The sequence below is a fragment of the Haliaeetus albicilla genome, chromosome W (assembly GCF_947461875.1).
Source record: "Haliaeetus albicilla chromosome W, bHalAlb1.1, whole genome shotgun sequence".
NCBI lineage: Eukaryota > Metazoa > Chordata > Aves > Accipitriformes > Accipitridae > Haliaeetus > Haliaeetus albicilla.
Window position 1 is genome coordinate 13,935,987 of NC_091515.1, and position 22,149 is coordinate 13,958,135.

General features: G+C 56.0%; 2 protein-coding genes across 2 annotated transcripts in view; both read right to left on the reverse strand.

Annotated features, from left to right (window-relative positions):
• LOC138683285 (dystrophia myotonica WD repeat-containing protein-like) lies at positions 1-3,879 on the reverse strand. The gene is made up of 4 exons (XM_069774892.1): positions 3,486-3,879; positions 2,810-2,992; positions 833-1,996; positions 1-351 (listed from the first exon to the last, which is right to left on the reverse strand). The coding sequence occupies exons 1-4, from the start codon at positions 3,852-3,854 to the stop codon at positions 304-306; spliced, it is 1,764 nt and encodes a 587-aa protein (XP_069630993.1). The 5' UTR covers positions 3,855-3,879; the 3' UTR covers positions 1-303.
• Positions 3,873-22,149, reverse strand: part of LOC138683631 (symplekin-like) — a 24,677-nt gene continuing 6,400 nt past the window's right edge. Inside the window, 23 exon segments of the mRNA XM_069775626.1 lie at positions 3,873-3,930; positions 4,322-4,509; positions 4,591-4,827; positions 4,945-5,031; positions 5,262-5,338; positions 5,341-5,434; positions 6,634-6,821; positions 6,896-6,997; positions 7,497-7,587; positions 7,656-7,756; positions 7,804-7,933; positions 8,024-8,182; positions 8,249-8,398; positions 8,481-8,594; positions 9,049-9,130; positions 9,320-9,555; positions 9,642-9,792; positions 9,890-9,939; positions 9,941-10,104; positions 17,803-17,953; positions 18,048-18,202; positions 19,059-19,103; positions 19,106-19,294. Coding sequence (XP_069631727.1) covers positions 3,873-3,930; positions 4,322-4,509; positions 4,591-4,827; positions 4,945-5,031; positions 5,262-5,338; positions 5,341-5,434; positions 6,634-6,821; positions 6,896-6,997; positions 7,497-7,587; positions 7,656-7,756; positions 7,804-7,933; positions 8,024-8,182; positions 8,249-8,398; positions 8,481-8,594; positions 9,049-9,130; positions 9,320-9,555; positions 9,642-9,792; positions 9,890-9,939; positions 9,941-10,104; positions 17,803-17,953; positions 18,048-18,202; positions 19,059-19,103; positions 19,106-19,294 — 2,999 coding nt within the window.

Below are 22,149 nucleotides of genomic sequence, written 5' to 3' on the forward strand. Positions count from 1 at the left end.
TGCAAAAAGAGTCTCTTTAGTATAAATAAGGGGCAGAGCCCGGTGGCCCCATGGCATGGCGGGGATGTAAAGTGATGAAGGCACAGGGTGCCCCGCCAGCATGGCACCACAGTGCCACCGCCCCACCGGGGGACAGTGGGGGGCCATGGGGACAACAGGGTGCCCACCCACCCGGGGGGGGGGGGCTCAGTAGTACGGGGATGAAGCGGTGTCCTTGAGCAGGACGGTGGCACCCACAGGGGTATGTACGGGTGACAGGGGGTATGTATGGGTGATGGTGATGCCGCCGGGTGATGGTGACAGCTATACCACGGTGCCACTAGGGGAGCCGCCGTTCTGCGAGGACAGTCCCTGCGAGGGAAGGGGACAGCAGTCACCAGGGGTGGGGGGGGACACACGGACACTAGGACACCCCCCTGCCGCTGGCGATGTGGCACTGTGTGGGGACAAAGCCCCCACAGAGGCAGGTGAGACCCCGGGGGGGGGGGCAGAGGAGGGTACCTGCAGGCAAAAGGACCCCAGTAGCCACCCAGCCCCCCCCCCTCAGGCTGCCAGCAGGACCCCCCCAAAACTCCTCTTTGACCCCCCCAGGCTGCCAATAGGACCCTCCAGGCTGCTGACAGGACCCCTTGAGTCCCCCCCCAGCCCCCCCAAAACCCCTCTCTGCCCCCTCAGGGTGCCAACAGGACCCCCCAGGCTGCTGATGGGACCCCTCGAGTCCCCCCCAGCTCCCTCCAAACCCCTCTTTGACCCCCCAGGCTGCCAACAGGACCCCTCGAGTCCTCCTCTGTGTCCCCCAAAACCCCTCTCTGCCCCACCCCAGCACACTCACAGCCTTGCCAGGCCGGGCCCAGGTGCAGATGAGTCCCTCCTGGCAGGCAGTGACAATACAATCCTCCAAGAAGAGCAGCACTGTCAACCGTTCATGGGCAATCTTCTTGCAGACGAGGGGTTCCAGCAGCGGCACCTCATGAATCCGGGGGCACAGCGCCGTCCCCAGCACCTTGGCCGTATCTAGCCGTCCCCGGGACCTGGCACCACCAGGAGGTTTCTCCCCGCTCCGGCTGATGTTACCCAAACTGTGGTAACGTTTGTGCTCTTTTTCAGCGCTGGAGGGTCCCTTATGTTCCTGCAATGTCAACGTGGCGAAGCGACCAACGCTGAGGGCCGGGGGGACGTCGGGTGGGGGGCCACGGGCTGAGCCTGTCCCCGCTGGCTGCGGGAGGCTGTTGGAGCGGGAGAGTGAGCGGGGTAGCCCCGGCACAGGAACACTGGCATCCCCCAATCCAGCGAGGGTATGGGCACGGGAGAGGGGAGGCCGAGGGTAGAGGACATCCTCGGTCAGGTCCCACAGGCAGAACTGGGTGTCCTGGCCGGCTGAGCCAAAGCGGTAGGTGACAGCAGGGGAGCGGCGGACGAGGGGATTGGGGGGCTCGTCCTCCTCCTCGCCCCCACTCAGCTCAGGGGGCTGGACCGCCCCAGTGAAGGGATCGAAGGCCACGGCATTGACCCAAGACTTGTGACCGTGACCTCGAGCCACCACCCGCCCCTCAGCAAAGGACCAGACGGTCACCAGGTCATCCTCACCCCCCGTCACCACGTAACGCCCATCGGGGCTCCAACAGACACAGAGCAACCCCCCGAAATAACTCTTCATCATCCCCTGCAGCAGCATGGAGTCGAAATGGAAGACGCGCAGGCAGCCGTCCTGGCTGACACAGGCCAGCGAACGCCCATCCGGCGAGAAGGCGAATTCGTTAAGGGCCCCCTCACCCACTGCCCATTTGAGGAGGGGGTTTCGGGGGGTCTTGCTCTTACAGGCAAAGACGCTGAAGCCCTCGCCTTGCGTCAGGAGGTTGTACTGGGGGGCCGTGGCCCCGCAGGGCTGCTCGGCATCGTACAGGTACAGGTGGCCGCTGGTGTGGGAGGCCAGGAAGAGCCGTTCTGTCTCCGGCAGCCATTTGACAAAAGTCACCTTCGTCTTGTCGATCAGGCGCTATGGGGCAGGGGGAAAAAGGGGGGGGGGGGTCAGGAGGGTGGGATTGGGCCCCTGGGCACGTTTGGGGACACAGATCAGCAGCACGGTGCATCCCTGGAGTGTCGCTGAGGGCAGAGCTCGAACCGGCACGTTTGGGGACAGGAGTGCATGCTGTGGCACAACTCTGGGGTGTCACCGAGGGCAAAGCCCAAAGTGGCATGTTTGGGGACATGAACAGGCATGTTTGGGGACACAACTGAGGGCTGAGGCACAACCCTGGGGTGTCACTAAGGGCAAATCCAAAAAAAGGGGCATTTGGGGACCCGAATCTGTGTCACAGTGCAGCCCTGGTGTCTCGCTGAGGGCAAAGCTGGAAACAGCATTTGGGGACATGAAGTGGCACATTTGGGGACCCAATTCCACGTCATGGTGCAGCCCCAGGGTGTCACTGAGGGCAAAGCCCAAAGCAGCACATCTAGGGACACAAATGGGCACATTTGGGGACACGACTGAGTGCTGTGGCACAACCCTGGGGTGCTGCTGAGGGCAAAACCAAAACCAGCTCATTTAGGGACCCAAATAGGCACATTTGGGGACCCGAATCGGTGTCACGGCACAGCCTCTGACTCTCGTCGACAGCGTGGCCATTGCAGACCCCTAACGATTGCCACCCCAGTAAAGCCACCATCTCTCGGGGGGGGGGGGGGGGGAACCTTGGCCCTTCCAGTATCTCCCCGTGCCTGACCGTAGGCATGGTGGCAGCAGAAGCTCCTGAGGCAGGAGGGGTGGGCTCCCTTTGCGCCCCCTCTTCCCAACACGGGCGGGGCTCACCTCCTCATTAAAGAGCTTGCTGGTGTCCTTCTTAACAAGGTCGAGGTACTGGACCTGCCCGGCCGAGAAGCCCACCAGGAGACCAATGGTGTCGGCAGCGGCGGTGAACTGGTTGAAGTCATGGCAGGTTGGCTGCGTCCCCTTGTAAATGCGTTTGTCAATGGGCTTGTGCAGGTCCAGTGACTGCAGGGGGGACAGGGACGTCACCATGGGGGGGATGTCACCGCGGGGGGACGTGTCACTGAGGACACACACACACACCTCCGTGCCCACCCTGCTGCTCCCGGGAGGGTCCTTGTCACCATCACACTGCTGCCTGGCCTGGGCCAACCACCCCCGTGGGCTGGGCCCCGGTGTCACCACCATTCCTGTGCATCCTGGGTCACCGTTACTGGCCCTGGTGTCACCGTCCCCATTAGCCAGTGACTCCTGGGGAGCCTGGGGTCACCGTTACCGGCCCCGGTGTCCCCATCCCCGCTCGCTAGACCCAACCCCCAGTACCAGCCCTACGTTGTCCCCTTTAATGGCCCCGCTGTCACCATCACCCATGGGCACCCACTGGCCCCCTGCCAGCCCCGCTGTCCCCAGCATCCCCGTTAGCGACCGGCTTCCTCCTCCCCCAGGTCCGGCTCCCCGGTGTGTGTCCCCCACCCCAAGGCCCCTGTTCCCCCGTTACCCGACGGCTGCCGCGACCACCGGAGCCGACCCCGCCGTAGAAATAAAGCTCTCGACCCAAATTGAAGCAAACACGGCTGCGCTCCGCCGGGCCCCCCGGTTCCTCAGCGGGCGGCAGAGCCAACCGCACCATGGACAATCGCACCGGCGGCAGTGCGGCCGGGCCCGGGGCGGCGGCGGCGGCGGCTGGGCCCGGTCCGGCGGTGGGCGGGGAAGGCCCGGGGCCGGCGGCGGGGCCGGCGCGGGGCCGGGACTCGGGGCCCAGCAGCCGGTAGGAGCCTTCACGGGTGCGGAACTGGCTCTTGAGCTCCAGGGGCTGAGCCGGGAGCGCCGCGAGGCCCTCGCCCGCCCCCGAGACCACCGCCGCCATCTTCCCACCGGAAGGGCGTCACCACCCACCGGAAATACCCCCCGCCCACCGGAAATACCCCCGCCCGCTGCCGCCGCTGTCATGGCAACGCGCTGAGTCACGCGTAGCCACGGCCCCTCGGTACCACCCCTTGGGGACCAGGCTCCGCCCCCAAGATCTCGGCCGCCACTCAAGCCCCGCCCCCGAGGCAGTGAAGCTCCGCCCCGGGCGCGCCCCCAGCGCTCAGCCACCACTCATGCCCCGCCCCTACCCGCCCAGTCCACGCCCACCCATAGACTGTGACTGCACTCCCTGCAGGGCACCGCGAGAGCCTCTGGGTGCCGGGAGGAGGGGGCAGGAGGTGGCCCATCCCCGGGGTGTGTGTGTGTCCAGGGTTCCCCCCCTCAAGCAGACACAGCCCCAGAGCTGTTCCCACACCTTTATTAAGCACAGCACCCCAGGGGGTAGGGGGAGGCATCCCCCCCCACCTCCCCCCCCCCAGCTCCCCCCCCCAGCCCTCTGCCGGCCCTGGGGGAGGATCGGGGGCCCCCCAGGGGGCACTTCGGGGCTCTGGGTGCCCGGGGGGGGGGCAGCTCCGAGAAGGGGGGGGGCTGCTGGGGGCTGCCTCAACTGGGGGTGGCACCGCTGGGGGGGGCTCTGTGCCAGTGGGGGGGTCCTGGAGAGAAAAAGGGGGTAGTTAGAGATGGCCCGCCCCCCCAAGAGGGGGCACACAGTGTGCTGGGGGGGGGCTGCATACCTTGGGGGGGGCCATAGGGGTGTCAAGGGTGGCATCGGGGGGGACACAGCCCCCCCCCGAGCTCTCCTCATCCTCGGGAACGCTGATGATGAAGATGGGGGGTGGGGCTCGAGGTCGGCCCCTCCCAGGTCGGAGGGTGCCTCGGAGGGGGGGCCCCATGCTAGGACCCCCCCCTGGGGCTGAGGGCATAGCCTTCCCCTTTGCCTCCTCCTCGCTCAGCCGCTTCGGGGGCTTCTCCTGGGGGTCGGGGGGACAACAACGACAACACAACAGAGAGGGTGAGGGGGAGGCCCTGAGGCTGGGGGTATGGACTGGGGGCACCCTGACACTCCCCCCCCCAGTCTGCGCCCTCACCTCTCCGGGTGGCCCCTCCCGGGAGTCAGGCTCATGGTGGGTAGAGGGCTCCAGGGTGGCCATGATGGAGAGCAGGATGTGGGCTTGCTGGGGGGGGTGGGGCCCAGGGTCAGTGGGGCGGGGGGGGGGGGGGGACACGACACAAAGGCAACCCCCCCCCGTGCATGCTGGGAGTCACACCAACACCCCCCAGGCATGCTGGGAGTCACACCAAGCGTGTGGGGTGTGTCCTCCTCACTGGGGGGTTACACTAACCCCCACCCCAGTGCATGCTGGGGGGTGTTGTATCTCCCCCACCCACCCTGGGGTGGTGTCACCTGGTGGGGGGTGAGGGCCCAGATGTGGCTGAGAGGCTCGCATAGTTCGGGGCACTTGTCGAAGATGGTGGCCAACTAGGGGGGGGCAGCTGCAGCACCACCTGGAAGGACTGGGGCTTCGTGCGCTGGCAACACTTGATGAAACCTTCCCAGACTTTGGGGTACTTCCACACCTGGGGGGGGCCTGGGGGGTCCCCTCGGGGGGGCAGGGGGGAGGAGCAGTTGTCTGTGAGCACCCGGGGATGGAGGGTGGGGGGACATGGGGACAGACACGTGGGGACACCAAGGGATGGAGGGACAGGAGGGACAGACACTCAGGGACAGTGGGACAGGACGGATGGACACCCAGGGACAGAGGGAGAGGAGGGACAGGCAACCAGGCTGGGACACCCAGGGACAGCAGGATGGGATGGACAGACAGACACCTAGAGGGACAGACACCCACTCCGAGGGACAGACACCCACTCTGAGACACCCAGGGACAGCGGGACAGGACAGACAGACACCCACAGGGACAGACACCCACTGAGACACCCAGGGACAGGACAGACAGACACCCAGGAACAGTAGGACAGGACAGGCAGACACCCAGAGTGTCGTGGTTTAACCCCAGCCAGCAACTAAGCACCACACAGCCGCTCACTCACTCCCCCCCATCCAGTGGGATGGGGGAGAAAATCAGGAAAAGAAGTAAAACTCCTGGGTTGAGATAAGAATGATTTAATAGAACAGAAAAGAAGAAACTAATAATGATAATGATAACACTAATAAAATGACAACAGTAGTAATAAAAGGATTGAAATGTACAAATGATGCGCAGGGCAATTGCTCACCACCCACTGATCAACACCCAGCCAGTCCCCGAGCGGCGAATCCCTGCCCCCCCACTTCCCAGTTCCTAAACTAGATGGGACGTCACATGGTATGGAATACACTGTTGGCCAGTTTGGGTCAGGTGCCCTGGCTGGGCATGAGAAGCTGAAAAATCCTTGACTATAGTCTAAACACTACTGAGCAACAACTGAAAACATCAGTGTTATCAACATTCTTCACATACTGAACTCAAAACACAGCACTGTACCAGCTACTAGGAAGACAGTTAACTACATCCCAGCTGAAACCAGGACACAGAGGGACAGACACCCACTCCAAGACACCCAGAGATGGCTGGACAGGACAGACACCCAGGAACAGCAGGACAGGACAGACAGACAGCATAACCAAACCCACCCCCCCTCCATAACCAACCACCCAACCTCCTACCCCCAGAACCAGAACAACCCCTCACCCCCAACGACCCAACCCCAGGACCACCAACCCCCCTCTAGGTGGCAACACCCAGACAGACAGATAACCGGACAGACAGACAGACCTGCTTCATGATGAGCCGGGAGGGGATGTTCATGATGAAGCCACCCAGGTGGGGGTACATGGTGAGGGCCTGGATGACGGTTCGCATCAACAACATGGGCAATGGGTTCTGCTCCATCAGCTGCTGCATCACCACTGCCAGCACCTCCAAGGTGTACATGTTCCACTCGGCGAAGCACGGGTTGGTGGCTGCACCAAAAAGGGACAAATGTGTCACCTCCCCTTTGCCGTGTCCCCAACCCCCCCCTTTGTCCGCATCGTACCCTTGATGATGGACTTCATGTCACGCTTGGAGGAGTTGATGTTGTGCAGGGCGATGAGCAGCTCTCCTGGGTTCAGTGGGGACACAGCTGAGGCACTGTCACCTGCGAGGGGACATTACCAGGTGGCCTTGGCCCTCGGGTGGTCGGGGTGGGGATGGGGTTCAGGTGGCAGGGCCGGTGGCCTGTCCTGTGGTGGCCCCAGAGGTGAGGGCTTGTCCCTAGGGTCACCTTGTGTTCCTGCAGCTCTTCCCAGGGAGGTGCCATGTTCCATCGTCCCACCCCAGGATGGCCCCATGTCCCCACAGCGGGCACTGGCACTGTCCCCAGGGATGTCCCGTGGTGTCCCACCATGAGGATGTCCTATGTCCCACCCCTAGGAGGTCCCATGTTCCACCTCCAGAAGGTCCCATGTCCCCACAGTGGGCACTGGCACTGTCCCCAGGGATGTCCCATGGTGTCCCGCCCCAGGCAGGTCCCATGTCCCACCCCCAGGAGGTCCCACGTCCCCACAGCAGGCACTGGCACTGTCCCCAGGGAGGTGCCAAGCTCTGTGTCCAACCCCGGGGCTGCCACATGTCCTGGGGCTGTCCCCATCCCCTACTGTGCTGCATCCCCAGCAGACGGTTGAAGACCTCCTTGACCACGATGGGGTTGAGCTTGATGAGTTTGGGCAGCGCCTGGATCACCTCTTTCTGCACCCAAAACAGCAGCGGGGGGACATCAGGGGAGGGGACACAAGGGGAGGAGGGGACGCTCTGACCTTCTCCAGCCCATTGAGGACGGGGCTGAGGAACCTCATGTCCGGCAGCCTCTTGTGATAGAGGTCGCGGACCCTCTTCACCAGCTCAGGCGAGGGAGGCACTGCCAGGAGGAGGTGGCACATCACTGCCAGGCACATGCCACCCCACCGCATCCCCTCCATCCCCTATCTTTGTCCATCAGGCTGTGCAGGCAGCATGTCACCAGTGTCTCGGCTCCCTTGGGACAGTTTTCCACCAGCAGCAGCAGCTCGGGCGAATTCATCCCCATCCCACGGATCTACAGGAGAGCCACCACTGGTGTCACCAGGCCACCGCGTCCACTGTCCCGTGTCCCCTCAACGCCACCCCTGTCCGCCGCGAGCCTCACCGGCTGCTCGATGACCCGCAGGACGGTACGCTTGATGTCGGCGATGGCCTCGATGTAGACAGAAGCCAACTCACGGATGAGCTTGTGGTTGTGGGGCAGCAACGCCAGGTAGAGGTAGAGGCATTGCTTGATGGTCTCCTCCGTCCATGGCGCCGCCACCTCTGCGTCACGCACGATGTCACTGGAGCCCCAGGGACCGACGGGTGCCACCCCCCTCCCCAAAACTCACCCATCTTTGTCGGCCCCGAAGAGGACAGAGGGTGGGTTGGGGTGCACCAAGAGCTGCAGGTAGCTGAGGGCGAACTTCTCCATGTACTCCCACAGTTGGTCCTTCTCGTACATGCACCTGATGAAGAGAAGGGCCTGCTGGTGTAACTACGGGGGGGGGCGGCTGCGTGTCACCAGCACAGGGACGGGGGTGTCCCCTCCCCTGGGGCACCAAGCCCCACGCCCATACCTTGTCCTTCTCGTGGGAGCTGAGGTCCATCAGGATGTGGAGGTACTGGAATTGCTGCAACGGCCGCTTGAAGATGAGGTCACGCAGCATGGACATGCCTAGGTAGGTCCGGCTCTACTGGGGTTGCGGTGACTCAATCAAGCGCTCAAGCTTTCTGTGCAAGATTCCCTTTATTTCACAAAAGAATCCAATTTATATATGTTTCAACAAAGATCTAGAAAGTACTAACAGCATACAGCCAATACTACTAACACAGGAGGGCATATCTGGCCCAGCTGGGATGTTTGCCAGTCCTCAGAACAGTTAAAGATAAAAACATTCCATAGACATACTAGTGACTGTCTTCAGCCACATCTTCCCAGGCCTACACAAGGCCATCCTCTGACCTGACCTTGTGAAACTAGTTCTTCAAAGGCTTGGCAAACATGCAGCACAACAAATTCTAACGGTCACTCTTGAAAACAAATGCCAGGTGTTCTGAGCTGCTCCCACAGGGGTGGGGGGGGGCAATGGTGGTGAGGGACACTGGGGCTTGTCCCTGTGTCCCCAACCCTCACAGGTTCCCAACCCCATCCTCGCAGTATTTACGGATGACTTCCAGCGCGCTCTTGGTGATCAGCAGTGCCTCCAGCACCACTTTGGTGAAAATCCTGCTGGGAAATGGACGTCATCGGGAGGGGGGGGGATGTCATCGGGATGAGGGACACAGGTGGGCAACCCTGGGGACCATCTGGAGGAATGCTTATGGCCCAAGAGCTGCAGTTCTTGCTGTACCGGCTCTCCGGAGCCTGGTGAAGCAGCTGGTGGCACCATCCCATCCCCGGCGGCACCGTTCCTACCCGTCCTTCTGGTCGGGCTTCTCCTGGAGACCAGCGAGGAGCCCAATGAGACACTTGTCATAGCGTTCCAGGTTGCTGGCGGGGAATCGGCTCAGATAGGCGTTGTACTCCTGGAAAAGCCAGGCGAAAGCCAGGTCCAAGCGGCCACGGATGTCATCGAGGATGAAGGCCAGCACCTCACTCTTCAGTGGCACCTTGAACTGCATCACCAGTGAGGCCAAGATCTTCACGCGAGCCTGCCGGGGGAAGCAAGAGGGTCTGGGTGAGGTTTTGGGGGGACCGGATATCTCCCCAAAGCCGGGGGGGGGGATGCCAGGTGTACCTGGGTGGCCCCACTGCAGGCGACGGTGCACTCGGCATGCAGGATGCGTTTGATGGCGCTCAACTTCAGCTTCTCCATCTGTGTGTCGCTCAGCGGCTTGAGGACATCGGCCAGACGGAAAACCTTCTTATGGCCACCAGTGCCCGCCAGCCTTGGAGGAGGAAAAGGGTTGGGGATGGGGGGAGAAAGGGTCTGTCAGCACCCATGGGTGCTCCCCTGCGGGGGCGGTGAGTGTGGGGGGGTCTCACCAGGGCTGCATGGCCAGGATGATGGGCTCAGGGCAACGTTTGGTTTGGGGGGGCTTCCTCCTCTAGCAGGTTGGCGGCCAAACCTTGGGCACCCAACACCGAGATGGCCTGGCCCTGGGACAGCACTGACAGCTGCTGCTTGATCACCACACTCTCTGGCTTGGCTGCCTTCTCCTCCTTCGGTTCCTCCTTCAGGTGTTTTGTCTGCTCCACGCCTGAAATGATGTGAGGGATATTGACTCCTCGCCGTACGTTGGTTCGGGTTAAGGAACAACTTCCTGGCCTCGGGGTGAACTTGCGAGCTGGAAAACTCCCGGCTCGTGTGTCAAAGGTGTCAAAAAATATTTCAAAAGGTGGTTTCGAAACCCAAAAATGCAAGATAACCAAAATAAAAAACAAGATACCAGAGCTAAACCAAAGATTATCTTGTCTATACTACTAACTAGCAGCCAACTACTAAATTCTAACTCGACTCTTAACTCAGTTTTCCATCGTGTGTTTCTTCCATGTGGTAATTAATAAGGCGAACCTCGCCATCAAACGTAACAAGCCTTGCCAAACAATCATTAAACGTTGCCGTGGAGGATCCACAGGGGACATCACACACAGACCAATGTGATCAAGTGAAGCCCATTTACTAGAACTTTTAGCACAGTTATATACCTTATGCGCTTATGCACGCGCCTTATACAATACTCTAATTGGTACAATACCCCGTTTCACATGGCACTATCTTATCCTCTATTGGCTGTTCAAGCTTCTTCACGAGGTGTCCAGTGGTTACTTATCTCATTCTTTGGCATCCAGGAGTTGTTTGTCAGGCTCTTCTTATCTTCCTTTTTCCCAGCGTACAAGGACACAGCGGCCTTGTCTGCTCCAGCACTTTGTAAACTTATGCTTCGTTCCCAGCTAAAGGCTGGATTGCTCACATGCCCTCGCCCAGCCAAGAAATCCTCAACAAATCCCCCTTTTTGTTTTTGAGCAATCCAGGCTTGCTTAATAACTTGGGATGCCATTTTTCTCAATAAGCTGAACAAGGTAAAATTATTACAATAGCTAAAATCACAATAACTACAACAATGCCCATAACTCTTTAAGCCAACCCGTTACCCCTAATGACCCAGACCATGAGGACTATGAGGAAGATGAACCATCCATACATTCTTGTGCCGTCTTGCTCCGCGAACTCAGCCCAGCAATCGGTAGGTGCCAGCTTTCCGTGGGCGTTCCCACAGAGGCAACGATGGCCTCACCGTACACCAGCCCGATGCTCTTCGGAAAATCCCGGTATTTATACATTTGCAGAGGAACGGGTTTCAGCACACGTGGCCAGCGGGTGCCAAAATCCGCCTCAGTTGCAACCTATGACGCATGCGCTCGCTGGCCAGGCGCGCTGCACGAGTCATAGCCATCCTGTCTATTGGCTCATGGGCTTTGTGATGCGGTTACAATGCACAGAGAATCTTGACCTGTTATGTTAGCCAAGGTGACCTATACGTTAGTTTTTGGCTGAGGTGGTATTCATATTGCCGCACCATCTATGATGCTCCAGATGATGATGGTCGTACAAATCGAGCGGGAGTCCGTTGTGGGCCTGTATCTGTGGAAACACAAGCATAATCTCGCCCCCAGGTTATTAATGGAAATGGACCTTCCCATTGTCCTGTTTCTAGATTCTTAACTAAAACCATGACCTTACCCCTAATTTTGGCTTTAGCTAACTTTTACGTTTACCCCACACTGTCTTCCCGTAATCACACTATGTTTAACCAAATGATGCTTAACACACTTCTTACCTAATGCAAGTTCTATATACAATAAAGCACGCTGTCCTAAGTCTTCTACAAGCAATAAATCATATACTTCCTTATAATGCCTTAGCCAAAAACCTCTCTTAAGGACTCAATGTCCGCTAGTCCTCTAAAGTGTAATACTCTATTAGTCGGAATCTGTCGGATCAGTGGCTCCAGCCCCCGCCGGTACCGTGCCAGTTGCCATTGGGACGATTCCGGACCCAGCATCAGTGCGAAGCCATGGCTTGACCCACTTGGCTGGGATCCAGCGAATGCCTCGATCTGTAAGCAAACACATATACCCTCTCCCAGTAAGCTTTACTTCTGCAGGTCCACACCATTGCCTGGACTCTGGGTCCTTATACATTACCATGATTCCTGTACTTTGTTGCGTCCTTTCCGCCTGTAAAAGAGCATGATGCACTACCATTGGTGGGTCTTTGTGATCACCTGTCAATCTAAGATAATTTAGCACAAATAAGGCTTTGGCCAATCATTCCTCTGGAAGTAAGCCCTGGGTTCCCCCCTTTTGTCTTTGCAGCATGCTCTTTAGGGTCTGGTTGGCCCGTTTGACAATAGCCTGTCCTGTGGGAAGATGTGGAATGCCCGTACCATGGTGAATTCCCCACAAATTACAAAATCGAGCAAATTGTGTAGGACCATAAGCCGGGCCGTTGTCCGTCTTAATTTCTTTAGGCACACCCAGCACTGCAAAAGAAGCGTGAAGATGTCGTTCAACATGTAAGGCCTTTTCTCCAGTTTGTGCCATGGCCCACATGGCAGCAGAATAGGTATCAATACACACATGCACATAATGCTTTGCACCAAACCACATGACATGGGTGACATCCATTTGCCACAACTGCAATGGCAAGAGACCTTGTGGGTTAACCCCACAGCCCAAGCCCAGCCCCTCCTTTTGACAATCGGGGCATGCTTTAACGATGCCTTGGGCATCAGTGAGTGGTAAGTCAAATTGCTTTGCTAACATCCTAGCAGGTTGGTGCAAGAATGCATGTGATTGCCGTGCTTGTTGAAAACGATTCCCTGGAGGAGGCTCCCATGCCGCTGCAACCAATTGGTCAGCTCTTTCATTTCCCTCTGACAAACCTGGTAGCTTTTGATGACTTCTTATATGTGTTATAAAATACTCTACACTCCGAGAGTTCAAGCAGCGTAGTAATGACAAAACCAACATGCCCAATCTTTTGTTTGTGACCTCCTTTACCATTGCTCTTTCCATCCTTTGTACCACCCCGACTACATAAAGAGAATCGGATACGATATTCAGCGGCTCCTTAGCCCAATGCTGCAGTGCTCAAATCACCGCTTTTAATTCTAACATCTGTAAAGAATCCCCAGGCTGTCCCTTTTCAACATGCTCACACTACTGATCGTTAGCATCTTTCCACGTACAGGCGGCCGTACCTGTCTTTTTCCCAGCATCAGTAAACACTGTTACCCCGTGTACAGGTGTTTCCGACCTCCATGGTTTTTGCTCAAAAGTTTACTGTTCCAATAGTGACCACAACTTATGCTTTGGATATTGATTACTTATCGTACCTCCAAACCCCGCTAATGACACTTGTAACGCTACAGAATGCCGAATTCCCCATTCCAAATACCATTTTACCAGAGGTATTAGCAACATTTCTGGTTCCGTCCCTGCAATCTCTACAATCCTCGTTCTTCCCCTAATGATCAGTTGTGCAAATAATTCCAATCGGGTTACAATAGATTTGTCCGGTCACATGGCTAAGAAGACCCATTCCAGAATTCTCAAGGGATCTGAGCGCTTTGTGTCCCACTGACAAATTACCACATAAGGGTGTTGTCTCTGAGAGTCCCCTGTATTAATGATCATCAACATGATCGGTAAATCCTCATTGCATCTGGATGCAAAGCTAAACGCAATTTTCTTTGATATATATTCAAAGGCTCTTTTCTGTTCTGTCATTTCCCGTTTCTCGTCTGCGCGTGCGCTCGTACCCAGGAGTTCTACCAAAGGGGCCATATCGTCATTAGTGATACCGCAAAGATTCCGCACCCACTGGATATCTCCCACAAGCTTCTGGACATCATGCACCATTGAAATTTCTGATGTTATTTGAACCTTCTGAGGTTTAACATTGCTAGCATCTATGTGCCACCCCAAATACTTCCAAGGTGCTGCCTTTTGCACCTTTTCAGGAGTGATTATTACTCCGCGATGGCTTAAGGTGTCCTGCAATTGAGTTAAAATTTCATCCTGTGGCAAGTTCCTTCCTGCTATCAAAATGTCATCCATATAATGATAAATGATTAACTGAGGAAACTGCTTTCTTACAGGCTCTAATGCCCAGGCCACATACACCTGACACATCGTGGGGGAATTGCGCATTCCTTGCGGTAACACGACCCAATGGTATCTCTTATAGAGCTCTGCCTTGTTAATCGATGGTACCGAAAAGGTGAACCGTTCAGCATCATCTGGGTGCAAGGGAATGGTGAAAAACAATCCTTTAGATCTATAATTAACAAATCCCATTCTTCTGGAAGCATAACTGGAGACGGCAAAGCTGGCTGCAGGGCTCCCATACTGTGCATCACCGCATTCACAGCTCTGAGATCATGTAACAGTCTCCATTTCCCACTTTTCTTGGGAATGGTAAATATTGGTGTATTCCATGGACTAGTAGAAGGAACAACATGTCCCGCTCTCAATTGGTCCTCAACTAACTCTTGTATTTTTAGCAGCCTTTCAGAATTTAGCGGCTACTGATCAATCCAAAGAGGCTCATCTGTTTTCCAGCTAATTTTCAGGATTGGCTGCCCCTCAGTGACCGCTCCTAAAAAGGATGGGTCACTAACATTGTCTTCATTTGGCTCAATAAATCATGGCCTATGAGGCCAAGCAATTCAGTTGGGGTAGTCATGACATACGGATGTGTCATAACGTGCTCACCGTCGGGGAACACAAATGTAATCGGTAGCTGACTTACTAAGGTGGCTTGTGTGCCCCCTATCCCTGCAATACCAAAATTTGGATTGATCAATGGCCATGATGGAGGCCAAATATATCGTGAAATAATCGTAACATCAGCTCCTGTATCGATTGTCATTGGTTTCTTGATGATAACTCTGTCAGGCCCTTCCAATTGCACTACCTTTTCTGGTTTACCTTTTGTTATGTCCATGGCAAAATATACCTGCGGTTCCCCTGTGGAGCCGAATCCACCATCTCCACGTTGTACTTCACCTGGGTTCAGAACACACGACCTGAATGGAACTAATTGTGCTATTCTGGTACCTTTAGGAATAGAAACAGGAGGGATTAAAACATGAATCATAATTTTCACAGTCCCACAAAAATCTGCATCAATAAGCCCTGGGACTACCAGAATTCCTTTTAGAGCTGTTGAAGATCGCCCCATTAAAAATGCACTAAGCCCAAACCCCAATGGTCCCTTTATGTTGCTATCCACCAAGTGGACTCCTGCATCCACCAACGTAATGTCTACTGCGGTTTCCACGTCCACTCCGGAGCTTCCTGCAGTGGCGGATCTGGTGGTTGCGAGGCTGCCTGAGGGCTGGCAGCCCAAACCCCTTGCATTTGTGTTGTCGTGCGAGGGGCCTTCATGCTCGGTGTAAAGTTTCCCTTCTTTCTGCATTCTTGGGTGGTATGGTTATCTTTCTTACAACTGTTGCACCGTCTTTTTGTTAGCAGAAACTCTACATTGGCTCTTAATGTGTCCAAGTTTACCACAATTAAAACACTTGACCGAGGGTTTCTTACTGGCTTTATCAATAAGTGGATTCCGTACTGACTCACAGCAGTCCTTAATTTATCAAGGACTTTCCAGTCAAACACCTCCCATCTTTTTTGTCCATTATTTTGTACAACAACTGGGAATGCTTGGATCATAGTCCCTTCCACAAGGGCATTTTTTATTACTTGTAGCGTTCGCCACATATCAAGGTGCCGCGATTCGATCACTGGTCGGCCCAGACCAGGGAAAGAGACAGATAACACACACAGTGTGAGCGCCAACTTCCGCCTTTTATTGCGCAGTCAATTCCTTTTATACTAACAAGGGTAGGCGGGATTACAGACACATCATAAGGCTGCGACTAACCCTCTAACTTTCCGTGACATCGCGAGATCTTCCGAACGCCGAACCCTACAATTACTCCCCTCCAATGCCTCTCCCTCTCGTCTGCAGTGGCTATTACAGGCGGCTCCGCGTCTATCGCGGGCGCGGATGGCTTTGGCTTCGAGAGGCGGGATGGATGAAAGGGCGGTGGCGGGGGCGCGGACGGTGCTGCCCGGGGGCCGGCGGGGGCGGGGGCGCTGGCGGCGGCCGCTCCGTGGCCGGCTGACACACGCCGCGGCGGGCGGACGGAGGGGAGGGGGGAGGGAGGGCGGGGGGGTGGTGGGAGAAAGCGGGGCTGGCATACGGCCAAAATCTTCGTTCTCTTGCCTTCTCGGCTCATCCTTTCGGGAGGATGAATATCTCCCCCTCACTTTTGGTTCTTCTGACCGTACTGTCAGTTTTTGTAACTGGTTCACCACCTCCGAGTCTGTCGGCTCCGGACCTGCCAGGCGACAATCGGCCCCCCCTAATTCCTCCGCTTCTCGCGGAGTAACAGGCAGGGGGATATCTTCGGCGCCAGCGACCTGGCTGGGTATAGGCAAAGGCTGTGTCTGTGCAGGCGTCTTAGCATTAGCAGAAATGGATGCTCGGGGGGGTAGAGATAGCTGTGTAGAGAATGTCCCCCTAACTGCAGCGGGATAGGCTGACGCGGCAGCCGTGGAGGCAGCAGAAGGGGTCACCGCCGCGCAGACAGCGGCGGCTGCCTGCCGGTCCGCCCTCATTGCCTGCAGCACGTCTCGAATTACCTTCTAGTGCTCTGCGTATTTGTTTGCCTCCTTTGCCTTATCCCCCCAGCCGCTAATAGCGTCCCACAGCACCTTGCCTATATTATCCCAGGTCGCTTCTTCAAATGCGACATTTATACTCGGAATAAGTTCTCTCTTCCAAGCCCATAAAAGCAACCCCTTTATCACAGAATTATCGCATTTCAGTCCTCTCTCAGAGAGAAAATATCGAAGGAGTTTTAGGACCGCTTCCTGCTCTTTGTCCAACCCCATCTCCTTCTCCGACCGCTCACCTGATCAGGGCGAGATTCAAGCTTCTATTCACTTGCGCGCGCCTCCTCGTCTTCCCAGCTTAGCTGAAGCTCATGCCATCCTGCCGGGGCAGCAGGAATAGTTTCGGCCGGCTTCTCCGCTCCCTTGTCGGTTCAGTTGCACCAGAAATTCTCATAGAGACGATAAAGTGCTGATCTGAGGACCCCACATTGGGCGCCAATTGCCGCGGAGGATCCACAGGGGACATCACACACAGACCAATGTGATCAAGTGAAGCCCATTTACTAGAACTTTTAGCACAGTTATATACCTTATGCGCTTATGCACGCGCCTTATACAATACTCTAATTGGTACAATACCCCGTTTCACGTGGCGCTATCTTATCCTCTATTGGCTGTTCAAGCTTCTTCACGAGGTGTCCAGCGGTTAGTTAACTCATTCTTCGGCATCCAGGAGTTGTTTGTCAGGCTCTTCTTATCTTCCTTTTCCCAGCGTACAAGGACACAGCGTCCTTGTCCGCTTCAGCACTTTGTAAACTTATGCTTCGTTCCCAGCTAAAGGCTGGATTGCTCACATGCCCTTGCCCAGCCAAGAAATCCTCAACAAAACGTCATTAAATTCCACCCAATTCTCTCAAATTCTTACTGTACCTCAATAAATCTCTCTTTCATATACTACTGACTAGCAGCCAACTACTTAATTCTGACCCGACTCTTAAGTTTTCCATCGCGTTTCTTCCGTGCAGTAATTAATAAGGCGAACCTCTCCATCAAACCTTGCCAAATCTCTGTTAAACGTTGTTAAATTCCACCCAACTCCCTCAAATTCTTACTGTACTTCAATAAATCTCCCTTTCGAGCGAGGCATGTTCTGCTCATCCACGACAAAAGAGGAAGGGCAGGTGGGTGAGCACCCCAAAAAGTTGCTGTGCCATGGCAGGAAAAAAACAAAAGAGGACATACGCACCCGCCCGCCAGTCCCCGCTCACTGGGGCCAAGTCCCGCCACCGTCATCTGGGTGGCCATAAGCCGGGAGAGGTGTTTGATCTGCACCTCGGTGCCAGCTGACTCCACAGGGGTGTAGGTGGCCTGGAAGGACGCGGGCATGGCCTTAGGGAGGTACGCCATGCTGATCAGCACCTGTAAAAAATGGGGGGGACACTCGGTTAGAGCCCCCCACACCTCAAAGCGCCAAATTCCCCCCCCCTCCTCCATTGTTGTCGCGTTCCCTGACCAGGTTGGCGACGTTTTCCGGAGTGAGAAGCAGCTGCAGGAATTTGGTGGTGATGTCCATGTCCGAGGGGACGTTGGTCTGGCCGGTCGCTTTGGGTGCCGTCACCGTCGTCGGCTCCAGGTCTTTGTCCTCGTCATCCTCGCCCAGGGGGCGTTCTGCCAGGATGGGGGGGGGAGTTGATTGGTCACCACTGGGAAGTGGGGACCCCAGAGAGGGAGTGGGAGGACTCGGGGAAGGGCGGGGGGGGCTGTTGTGCCACCGATGGTCCCCAGGAGAGCACTGGGAAGACCCCGGGAGAGGACTAGGAGGACTTGGGGGGGGTGTTTAATGCCACCACCAGTCCCCAGGAGAGCACTGGGAAGACCCCGGGAGAGGACTAGGAGGACTTGGGGGGGGTGTTTAATGCCACCACCCGTCCCCAGGAGAGCACTGGGAGGACCCTGAGGGGCACTAGGAGGACCTTAGGGGCATTTAATGTCACCACCCACCCCCAGTGTGACCAGGGACTGGGAGAACCCTGAGGGGCACTGGGAAGACACTGAGGGGCATTTAATGCCACCACCCATCCCCAGGAGAAACCAGGAAGACCCTGGGTGGCACCAGGAGGACCTGAGGGGCATTTAATGCCACCGCCTGTCCCCAGGAAGGCACTGGGAGGACCTTGGGAGATGCTGGGAGGACCCTGGGTGGCACTGGGAGGACTCCAAGGGTACCTAGTGCCACTGTCCGTCCCCAGCAAGGACTGGGAGGACCCTGGGCGGCACTGGGAGGACCTTGGGGGATTGTAATGCCACCACCCATCCCCAATGTCCCCAGGAGGGCACTGGGAGGACCCTGAGGGTGTGCTGTGCCACTACTCACCCCCAGTGTGACCAGGAGAGGACTGGGAGGACGCCAGGAAGGACTGGAAGGACCCTGAGGGGCATTTAATGCCCCAGAGGATGGTGGAAAGGCCTCTGAGGGTGCATAGTGCCACCAGGGAGGGGACAACAGCGACAGCCTGGCTCTCACTGATCATCTTCTTGAGGGTGGTGTCAGGCTCATTGCAGGGTCGTTGCGGGCGTTGCAGGGGCTGGGCACGCTGCGGGCGATCTCGGCCTGTTGGGTGCCCAGGTCGACGAGGAGTGTGGTGATCTGGGGCTGGAAGTCCCCTGAGGATGGGTGCTGCAGGACGCTGAGGATGTGCAGCTTCAGGTTCTTACGGACACTGCTCAGCTGCAACTTGGCCAGGGTAGGGTGCAGGTTGGCTGCAAAGTTGGGGGGGGAAGACTGTGTTAGGGACACCTGGGGACACGGGACACCATAGTTTGGGTGGTGTCAGGGACACGGGACACCCAGGTCTGCAGGGACATGGGACACTGTGGTTTGGGTGGCGTCGGGGACACCCAGGTCCATGGGGACATGGGACACTGTGGTTTGGGTGGCTTTGGGGACACAGAACACCCAGGTCTGTGGGGACATGGGACACCATGGTGTCGTGGTTTCAGCCCAGCCGGTAACAAAGGACCACGCGGCCGCTCGCTCACTCCTCCCACCCCCCTCCGGTGGGATAGGGGGGAAGACGGAGGAGAGAAAAAAAAAACAAAACTGGAACCTCGAGGGTTGAGATAAAGGCAGTTTACTGGAACAACACAAAGAAATTGCAACAACAACAACGGTACTAATGAAAGAGTATGCAAAAAGAGTGATGCACAGTGCAACTGCTCACCACCCAGGACCCGACGCTCCGCCACTTCCCCCACCGAAAGTAGAGACCCCCCCCCCCGCTCCCCATTTATATACTGAGCATGATGTCACATGGTATGGAATAGCTCCTTGGCTAGTTCAGGTCAGCTGCCCCGGCTATGCCCCCACCTCCCAGGTTCCTGTAAAAATTAACTCTATCCCAGCTGAACCCAGGACATTATCCACCCCTTATTCTATACCATCTACATCATGCCCAGATCTTACATTTTCCAATCAACCACTACCACTTTCCTTGTCTTTATATATATAAGTATATGGACTCGCCCCCCCCCCCGCACACACACACACACACACACACACGCAAATGGTATTCCTTTAGCCTATGGGCTATCCCTTTAATGTGTCCATCGATTTTATTTAGTCCATGACTTTGGGGCTCCATCTGTTGTAACAGTTCTTCAGGATAAGAGAGATGGTGTGAGATGTTGGGTTGTTGTATGCTGCCTCTGGAACTTGTGGCTAGTACATTTGGTGCAACTCACGCCCTTGGTCTGCAGGTCGAAGATGTTGATCTTGAGGAAATTGCTGGGTGTCAGTTCAAGTTCTATCGCTGTTGTACTTGGCTCAGTTTCAAAGTCCATCCCGCAGTCATTTGGGTAATTCTTACAGTAATACCCTTGATATGGCATATAGACACTATAGATACAATGACATGCATTGGCAGGGTATTTAGCAGTTAGGTATCACACAGCCCAATTCACTGGCTATTCTCTCCCAAAATCAAATCTCCCTGAGGTACACATCGAACTTCCCCATCCTTCTGCATCACCCACCAGGTGTACCCAGGTCCCTGAGCAAAAACAACCCCTTGAATGGGTTTGCCTCTGCTTGAGGGAGGACTAACCCAGACTGTCTTCCCTAACATACTCCTCATGCGCACTACAGGGACTTTATCCCCTTCTACAGTATGTGGAAGTCTTGGTTGGGCGGGGCCAGCCCGATTGGCGGATCCTCTAGTATTAATTAACCAGGTGGCTTTTGTTACATGTGTATCCCGATGTTTGAAAGTCCCACCCCCCATCGCTCTCAATGTAGTTTTCAGCAGTCCGTTGTATCGTTCGATTTTTCCGGAGGCTGGTGCGTGATAAGGGATGTGATATACCCACTCAATGCCATGTTCTTTGGCCCAGGTGTCTACGAGGTTGTTTCAGAAGTGAGTCCCGTTGTCCGACTCGATTCTTTCTGGGGTGCCGTGTTGCCATAAAATTTTCTCTTCAAGGCCCAGGATAGTGTTCTGGGCAGTGGCATGGGACACAGGGTATGTTTCCAGCCATCCAGTGGTTGCTTCCACCATTGTAAGCACATGGCACTTGCCTTGGCGTGTTCGTGGGAGTGTGATATAGTCAATCTGCCAGGCCTCCCACTGTTTATATTTCAGCCATCGCCCCCCATGCGACAGGGGTTTTTGCCGCTTGGCTTGCTTAATTGCAGCACATGTTTCACATTCGTGGATGACCTGTGCGATAGTGTCCATGGTCAAGTCCACCCCTCGATCTCGAGCCCATCTATATGTTGCATCTCTCCCCTGATGGCCTGAGGTATCATGGGCCCACCGAGCCATAAATAGCTCACCCCTACGTTGCCAGTCCAGGTCCACCTGAGACACTTCAATCTTGGCGGCCTGATCTGCCTGCTGATTGTTTTGATGTTCTTCAGTGGCCCGACTCTTGGGTACATGAGCATCTACGTGACGTACTTTTACCACTAGCTTCTCTATCCGAACAGCGATATCTTGCCACAGTGCGGCAGCCCAAATGGGTTTACCTCTGCGTTGCCAGTTGTCCTTCTTCCATTGCTGTAGCCACCCCCATAGGGCATTTGCCACCATCCATGAGTCAGTATAGAGATAGAGCACTGGCCACTTTTCTCTTTCAGCAATATCTAATGCTAGCTGGATGGCTTTCACCTCTGCAAACTGACTCGATTCACCTTCTCCTTCAGCAGTTTCTGCAACTAGTCGTGTAGGACTCCATACAGCAGCCTTCCACCTCCGATGTTTTCCCACGATGCGACAGGACCCATCAGTGAACAGGGCATATTGCCTCTCATTTTCTGGCAGTTTATTATACAGCGGGGCCTCTTCAGCCCGTGTCACCTCCTCCTCTGGCGACATTCCAAAATCTTTGCCTTCTGGCCAGTCCGTGATCACTTCTAAAATTCCTGGGTGACTAGGGTTTCCTATGCGAGCCCGTTGTGTGATCAGTGCAATCCACTTACTCCACGTGGCATCAGTCGCGTGATGTGTAGAGGAAACTTTCCCTTTGAACATCCAGCCCAGCACTGGCAGTTGGGGTGCTAAGAACTGCTGTGTTTCAGTACCAACCACTTCTGAGGCAGCTCAAACTCCTTCATATGC